This window comes from Lentinus tigrinus, assembly GCF_003813185.1.
Source record: "Lentinus tigrinus ALCF2SS1-7 unplaced genomic scaffold L226scaffold_5, whole genome shotgun sequence".
NCBI lineage: Eukaryota > Fungi > Basidiomycota > Agaricomycetes > Polyporales > Polyporaceae > Lentinus > Lentinus tigrinus.
In genome coordinates, this window is record NW_027137914.1 from 71,123 (window position 1) to 79,398 (window position 8,276).

Sequence of the window (8,276 nt, forward strand, 5' to 3'; positions counted from 1 at the left end):
CTCTGTTCCGTCCCGCACAACGTACGCGGCAGTCGGAGGACCGCCGCGGCCACCACCCTGTCGTGCTTCCTCTGTGCTTCGAGCTTCCGCCGGGTCTAGCTCCTGCGACCACTATGTGCCGGGCGACTTCTTCTTCTCTCAGCTGGTGGTTTCTCCCGACACCTTCGTGTTGATCGCGTCCTGCTGCAAGACTGCATCATGTGCCCCCCGCTGCTGAATGCAGCCCCTCCGGTCGGGCATTGGACACGTACAGCGGCCTCCCGTGCGGCCGCCGCCCCCTCCTCAGGCTTGTCATATTTGCGATCACGTCGCGGCAACCTAACTCCGCCCCACGACGCAAAGGCTACCAAACGCTATCAGGAGGTTGAAGCATCGTGCGGTCTCCGACCTGTGCATGTGGTGGGCATGGGAGCCAGCTGCTGATCTCGCTCACGTTTGACTTCGTGGAAGGACCGATGTGACGAGATACGGGATGGCTGACGTTAATGCGGAGTTTGCGGTTCTCTTTGCGATTTATTCTGTGCGATATTATCCTGGCTTCGTATTGGTTTGTTGGTGGATCCGTAGTTGCCCATGTATGTGAACGTAGGTATACAAATTTCCACTATACTAATACATAAGTCCATCCAAGCCCGAGAAAGAAGAACGGAAAGTCAAGAGACACCGAAATAACATGCAAGATGGTATCGAGAGCAGAATCACGAGATGCGCTCGGCCGCGCTGGTGACGACAGACAGACCGAGTGAACACACCACGGCCATGAGAGGTGAGATGAGATACTGTAGAGAAACGCGTCAGTTGCGGAGCTCTCACTAGACATGCATATTGGCCACGTACCGCAATGGTGAGATAGCCAGCGATCGCTCCTTGGTTGATATCCACGATCTCGGCCACGCTGACCAGGAGCATAGCAGATGGCCCCGCTGGGATCAGAACAAGCAGGAACCTGGACGGCGTTGTACAGATGAGCGCTGTACACCACAGACCATTGACCGAGGCCGCACTCACCATACGAGTTTGTCGTCGACATACAGGCCACGCCCAGCTGTCCCCCAGACGAAAAGCAACGCGATCGCAGGCATGATAATGAAGCGGACGAACAGGACCCATGATGTCGCAAGCACCCCTGGGTGCGAGGAGCGCACGATAGCGAGCTCCGCACCAACCGTGAATGTTTGAAGAACGACGCTACGATGACTTGGGTTAGCACGCCCGTCCACCAGCCGGCACAGATACTGGACGTACAAGAGTTCTCCGAGATTTACGATGCTCTGAGTAATGCTGCTGTACAGAGCTCCGTCCTCATCCAGGACTGCCTGATGGAGGGGTGGAGTAATCTGGGCAGTATTGGTCAGTGAGTACTAGTCAAGAGTCGTGCACAAGGGGCGATACTCACCCCAATAATCAAGGCAATTATGGCACCCAGTAGCACTGGGCTGATGGAATTGCACGCCTTCTTCAACGGCTTCTCGAGAAATTTGATTCGCTCCGGCCAGTGGATATCTGGTTTGTCGGCGATGTCGTCCACGGCGCGGGGATATGCGCTCTCTCCGGCTCGCGTCTCGTCTGATCCCTCGGATCCGTCATAGTCGTTATCGTGCAGCAGTCCAACGCGCTCGGAGTCTTGTACCACCGATGTCAACCTGCCTGGACCAGGGCGCAGCCTGTCCTGGCTCTCCGGGTCGTCGTCGTGCTTTTGCCCGTCGTCGCGAGCCATGATGGTCGGCGCGAGCTGGAACGTGAACGTCTGCTGCACGATGGCGTTCAGCAGAATCAGAGACTTGGCCCGGTCCAGTGTCTTGCTGACAGACTCCCCATCCTGGGAGAGCGTGTCAAGGACGCCTGTGTGTTCGAGAGACTGCAGCAAGAGGAGGGGGAGCGCGTTCGAGTTGGGGCGGCCGCAGGCGACGACGGTCCAGTATGGAAGTTTCATGACGCGTTTTCCGAGGTACCCGATCGCATGGGCAAAGAGGGTGCTCACTAGACCCCAGAGCGGGATGATCCACACAATGGAGAGCTTCCTTGCGGTGAGCTCGGGGCCCATCTCCTCGATGATGAGGCATGGGAGGAAGAGGGTGGTGCAGAGCTTGGAAACGTTGCGGACGGTTTGGTGGTTGAGGTATCCGCGGCGCGCCATCACGTATCCGGCCAGGAGGGTGAGTAGGACGGAGATGGAGCCCTGGAACGCGCCCGAGAATGTCTCGAGGAGCATCCCCGACGAGTTCGCAGAGCCGCTCATCTTCGCGGACGGTGGAGGTTAGAGGGAGAGCGAGAGAGGTGGTCGCGCGACAGGCCGCAAGATCTTTGGATTCGGGCCATGACGCACTCGCCGCTGTCCTCGACGTGTGCTCCAACCACTGCAGACGCGACTGAACACACCCGCCAGGCCATGACGTCATCACATACCCGACGCCCATCGTCGTCTTCCCTTTTCGGGCAACTGTCTAGGGTTAACTTCGCACCGCGGGACCCAGTTGACAACTTCGTGGTGATTGTAACAAAACTACATGTGTACGTATACTTGCTCTACAGACCAACTTGAATCAATGGTGTTCATGCGTGATGCGACTGAAGGATAAAGATTCCAGCAGCGTTTCGGTGGCATTCCTTCGAACTGCCCTAGACCTCGATAGCCCAAGGCCACGGACTTGGCTCCGACCCAGTTGCGCGAGCGATCTCCTCAAGCTCTCGCACGGGTCGGTTAGAGGACAGGAGCTGGTGACGATTGCCGCCTATAGCCTCTCCACACTCCGCGCAAACAGCGGTCTGCATAGCACCACCGCACTATTGCATCTGGTCAGATTCGTTCAGTGCTCTCCTCGAGAAACGACATACCTCTCCTATGACGAAGACGTGGCCATTCGGACACTTGTAGAAGTGACCGACGTGCGCTGTGAACATAGCGGGGATGAGCCACCGTAACGTGAGTCGTGACGTTGAAGATGGCAAGACTGCTCACAGAAACCGAGGCCCCGGACCACTTGTGTCAACTCGTCGAGCGAAACCGGCTGGTAGAACGTATCGCGGCGTAAGGACCTCTCCAAAGCTTCCCAATCACCGAGTATTGCCTGTGCGGGGAGGAGGAAGTCACCCTGCATCCATTCCGCCACTTGACTCCTCTGTCCCCGGCGGGTGGCCCGCATGCGAACGTCATTGACACGCTCCCGGGCTCCTGCGAGCTTTTCATATGCACTGTCCGCCATCTTGACCCGGTTCTCGACGCTCATCTTGTGCGTCTGCCCCATCATCTGGACGTTGAACCGGAACTGCTCCATCTCGATCCGCATGATGAGCAGCACCGTGCTCGCCTCCTGCCGGTGACTCTCGGACTCCTGTGTGATCTGCAGCGCGATCTCCGCATCTGCAGCGCAAGAGCGCAGAACGAAAGACGTGTACGTCGCCCAAATGCGCCTGTTTGCAGGTGGGTACCTCTTCGCGGCTGTGTCTTCGAGCATGCGAGTCGGAGGAGCCTTCTCGGGGCGCTGAGAGATGCGGTCGAGCCATGTGCCTAGAATCTCGACGAGTGTGAGGCGGATGTTGATCGTGGTCCAGAACGACTCGACGAGGAAACGCTTATCGGCCCGGGGAGGTGGCTGCCCGACCCGCAGCCTGGCAGCGCGCATGGCGTACTCGTGCGGGTTGCGCGGTGCTGCCATGGGGTTCGCAACGATGTCGTCCATCTCCTTCTGGTACAGGTATGCGAAAGATGCCTCCCACGCGTGCGAGTGCGCGGAGCGCGTTTGCGACACTGCGGCCGCATCCTTGTAAGCGGTGAACAGCTGCAGGACGATCTTCTTCCATGTCTTCGCCTCGTCGTTCGGAAGTCCGTGTAGTTTGGTATTGAGGGGATCGATGTCCTGGAGAGTAAACGGGATGACACGCTTTGCCTGAAGGAGCCCAGTGTGGCTACGCTGGAGTGCTTTGAGCTCCTTCGTGGATAGTGTTAGAGGCGCAGCGCCAATATTCGAGGCGAGTTCTCCAATGGCTGTTGTCAATTGCGGCTTCGAGATAGCATCAAGCTTCGTGCGTACGGCGCCCAGAGACTTCGACATGTGGAAGGCGACGTTGTTCTCGAGGATGTCTAGGTCGGCGCGCTTGAAGACACGACCATACCGAGGAGCAGTGATCGCACCGCGACATGTCGGACATGCAGGAGGCTGCTTGAAGCCTGGGGGCGGAGCCTCCAGGCCGACCCATTTCTCTCCCTCTGCATCGCGGCGGTAGTACTCGCTGAGCTCGCAGACGCCGTCCAGGGTCTCGACGGTGAAGACATGGTGGCAGTTCGGTAGGGTAATGGTGAGCTCGTCCAAGCTATCGCTTTCGATGTCCAGGTCTGCCAGGGTTCGCTGCATCACGACATCGACGACGACGTTGGTACGCAGATCGTCTGGAGCGCACTGAGGACAGATCTGTATGGAACAGTCTTCACCACAAACTTGGCGGGGATCAGCTTTCATTGGCGCGTCACGTTGTGAAGTAAGTAGACGCATACCTGATGGGCAACGATGTCCACAAGGTAGGACCTGCTCGCAGTGCTTGTTGCATGGAAGACGGGCACAGATCTGTGAAGACAAGTACGTCAGCAAAGGGTATATTCTCGATATCAGGTGGATACCGTACCGCGCCACATGGTAATGGGCAAGCTTGGTGCGAACAGCGCCTAGACAATAGTTAGACGAGACGAGACGAAAACCAAAATGTGTAGACCTACCAAGTGCACGGCTCCTGGCAGGGGGCGCACGGGACAGAGCAATAATTCTTGCAGCGAGCGTGAGCGCAGACCTGTCGACAAGCTTCTTTGCAGGCGACAGTGCATTCGTGGTCGACCGAACACTGCTTCCCACAAAGATGCCCACAGAAGAGAGGCCTCTGACAGGGATGCCCGACATGATTGACTCGCTTCAGTTGAGGCTTGCCGTCATCCACGTCGTTCTCTCCGCCGTTGTCATCTGGGGGTGCTTCAGGAGCAGCGTTGAGGACCTGGCACTGATGGCATTGGGCCTTGCAAGGACGGCCGCAGCAGTTCATGATCCCACTGCAAGGTGCACGACAGGCATAGCGACGAGGATCGTCAGAGCACCGCATGGTCGCTTCGTGTTCGCACCCCGGGAGGGGTTTCTGAACCTTGACACTGCATATGACTTGGTCCAAGTTGTCGCGCTGATAACTATGGGGGTATCCGTTATGATCCTGCGCATTACTTGACAAGCATATCGAAAACCTACCAAAATATTTTGGCCGCGGTATGACCGCACGGGAGTGGAACATCGGCAACCTCTATATAGCACTGTCCGCAGGGTTCCGCACATTGCTTCGTGCAAGGATGGCCGTAGGGACATAAGCGAGTGCAGCGTTGCACACACGATACTGAAACATGTCGAGGGTCATCCGAGTGACACTAAGATAGAGGTTGTAGTCAGGAAGATGCTACTGGTAGACTGTTCGTTGTGAGTCACCTTGTATGGGCAGAGATGACCGCACTTGAGACGCGTGTCGCACTGCAGGAGACAGCCGCCTGATAGTAGTTGCCAACTGAGTGGTGGACAGGTGCACACAAATTATTTACGCACCATCAGGAGCAATGCGAGGGAGCTGACCAGGCTTGGACACGTGTTCCACGGCGTCAGGATGACGGTGGCAGGCCACAGGGAGAGCGCTGCCAAGGCAGTCACGCTTGCGAAGTTCGTCGATGATTTCGCGCCACATCTTGCTTCTCGCGGAGAGATTGGTGGCATTGCCGAGGATATACATGCCTTCCCGCGCACGTGAGAGCGCCACTAAGGGACAATGTCAGTATCACTACTGGACTCTCAGGCTACCGTGACGGAGAAGAGAAGTACCATTTGTCCTGTTCTCCGACTGGGACGGTCGCCGTCAGCTCAACTATACTGGGCAAAATATTAGATACTTACTCTGAGGAACCCAATGTTGACGCGTCCTTTAGAACTGTGCCCGTGCACCTCGTCTTCTTCTGCGCCGCCCGAGTTGCGAACAAGCGATAGAATGACGATCTGTATTAGGCTTCAAGAGTCAGTTGCAGCTACCATAACCACGGCAACATAATTGACCTTCGCCTCCTCTCCTTGGAAGTTATCGATGGTCCTCAGAAGAACCTGGGAAGAAATGTTCACTACGATAATCACGCGGACGATTCGCATCCTTACCCTGCGCGAGACCTTGACGCGCTCGAACGCGCTGTTCGACTGTGTCACATCTTCCGCCTCGGCATTCCTGTCATCAAGCTCCGCTTGATCCCTCTCATCGAGGACGACGGCGACTTCATTGGACAACGCGTCTCGCAGTCGTGAGAGCTGCCCGAGGTAAGCACAAAGGACGACGATATCTCCTTCAGCAGAATACGGGCCTTGACTACAGTACCGCACTGAGTCAACGGAGTTAGAATTGGTAGAAGGTAAGTGGACACTAACCGCAAAAGATAGAGAACCAAGTCCTTGATCATGTCCACCTGGGTGCGATGAAGTAAGATGAGACGTCGACATTTGAACGTGAGAGATTATTGTGTACCTCGAACTGGTTGTATTTGCTGACAAAGTCGTCTTCACCACCATTCTCCTTGTGGTCGTGCGTGAAGAAGAAGACGTCTTTGGCCATCCCTTGGACGTGTGGGTAGTTCTTCACCAAGTCGTGGTCCTCGAGCCGTGGATACAGCGTCATCCTACATAGAAGATAACTGAGACCAGCCGATTGTCCCGCTGTGGAGTAGTTGTTCCATACCTGACCAGGTCCGCAATTTCAGGCCGCATTCGTCGCTGAACGTTGATCTGGGACATGGGCAACCCAGAAGACGATAGTCTTTCCATCAAGGACATGTCGAACTTTTTTTTTTTTTTTTTGGATTCCGCGTTTATTGCCCTCGAGGGCCTAGCCCTATGGTAGGCAACAATCTGCCGTGTGTCTACGATGTGTACGTGCGCGAGGTATTCCCGGGTCGTGGTGTAGGGGGGTGGGGGTGTGTGAGGGTGGGCAGCTGCATCAGTACTTCTGAAAATCCATTATCGAGGATTATTGTATTGTTTGGCATTATTTTCGAATATAATACAAGTAATACAAGGGGTCCAGAAAATGACCAACTTCAATTGACCCCATGTATCATGATATACACTTTCTGGGCCGTATTATGCAGGAAACATGCAAGATTGAGCATGCCAGCAATGAACAGCAGGCAGAGGGTTAGGGGGGGTCAGAGAAATAATACGATAATAACAGATAATAACCAATAATGGATTTCAGGAAGTACTGATGTGGGCTGCGGTAGTAGCAGTGAGATAGTCTAGAAGGAGTAGAGTTAGTAGAAAAAGGCGACAAGGAGAGAAGAGAGTAGAGTAGTGGGTAAGTAGAAAATGAAGCTGCTTGACGACGACGCCCCAACGCGCATGGCTGCGCACTTGCAGCAGGAATCCAGGTTCTAAACCACCCCTGCGTGATAACCAACGATTGCGCTGTGGGACCGCCATAAGGCACCTCTTTATGCAGGGGTGGGGTACGTGCACTGGGCAGACACCTTGGGACTAGGTCCCAAAACAACGCCGTCAGAACTCCCCTGGTCCCAACGCGGATTACAGAGCGCCGCCGCCGTCTAAAGTACCAGTACTGAGCAAGTGGAGAAACGATCAGGGAAGGGTCGGGGACGGCGAGGAGAGAGGGAGGGAAGCGAGAGGGTGTGAGAGACAGCAGAGGAACAGGGGAACTGGGGGGGGGCCGCAGGGTGCGCTGTCACATTGGTAGAAGCTACAGGGTGAAACGTGTCAGTGTTCGTGTGCATATGTAGAGAAAAGAAACTCAGTCATCGTCGTCATCATCTGCTGGATCCGGGGCAGCAAGGTCGCCAAAGACAGCGCGAAAACGTCCGGTCGCGTTGATGTAGGTGAATAGCGGGCGAATGGCGTCCTTGGAATTGAGGAGGGTGGAGAGGTTGCGGCCGGAGAAACCGAGCGGGCGGAAGTGGACAGCGCGATGTAACACGTAGGTAGGGCAGGCAAGCAGGTAGTGCGCGACGGTCTCCGGGGCTTCCAGGCAGGTCGGACATGTCGCGGTCATCGCCTTCCCAATGCGTGCGAGGTAGGTCTGCAATGGAACATGGTTAGTGCGCAGTTGAATGAGGAGGTTAGCGTGCCGTCGTGGTAGCGCCGCTACTAGCGCGCCATATTTCTTCGAGGGGAGTGATTTGTCGACTTCTGCGAGCCGGATGCCCCGACGGGAGGTGCGCCACCGCTCTGCTGCGATCCGGTCGAGCTCGGCCTTGAAGCCTTGGCGCG

The 8,276-nt window shown here is 56.0% G+C and overlaps 2 protein-coding genes across 2 annotated transcripts; both read right to left on the minus strand.

Moving 5' to 3' along the window:
* Window positions 1-555: 555 nt before the first annotated feature.
* L226DRAFT_550966 (uncharacterized protein) lies at window positions 556-2,333 on the minus strand. The gene is made up of 5 exons (XM_067682791.1): window positions 1,397-2,333; window positions 1,246-1,337; window positions 1,009-1,188; window positions 838-946; window positions 556-779 (listed from the first exon to the last, which is right to left on the minus strand). Exons 1-5 carry the CDS (start codon window positions 2,237-2,239, stop codon window positions 699-701), a joined length of 1,305 nt encoding a protein of 434 aa, XP_067538646.1. The 5' UTR covers window positions 2,240-2,333; the 3' UTR covers window positions 556-698.
* Window positions 2,334-2,469: 136 nt separating this feature from the next.
* Window positions 2,470-6,854, minus strand: L226DRAFT_610074 (uncharacterized protein). The gene is made up of 16 exons (XM_067686122.1): window positions 6,736-6,854; window positions 6,526-6,676; window positions 6,429-6,466; window positions 6,165-6,369; window positions 6,069-6,113; window positions 5,913-6,011; window positions 5,841-5,859; window positions 5,571-5,777; window positions 5,457-5,515; window positions 5,226-5,398; window positions 4,712-5,167; window positions 4,621-4,660; window positions 4,493-4,562; window positions 2,960-4,435; window positions 2,836-2,891; window positions 2,470-2,784 (listed from the first exon to the last, which is right to left on the minus strand). The coding sequence occupies exons 1-16, from the start codon at window positions 6,828-6,830 to the stop codon at window positions 2,620-2,622; spliced, it is 3,354 nt and encodes a 1,117-aa protein (XP_067538647.1). The 5' UTR covers window positions 6,831-6,854; the 3' UTR covers window positions 2,470-2,619.
* Between the last annotated feature and the right edge of the window lie 1,422 nt (window positions 6,855-8,276).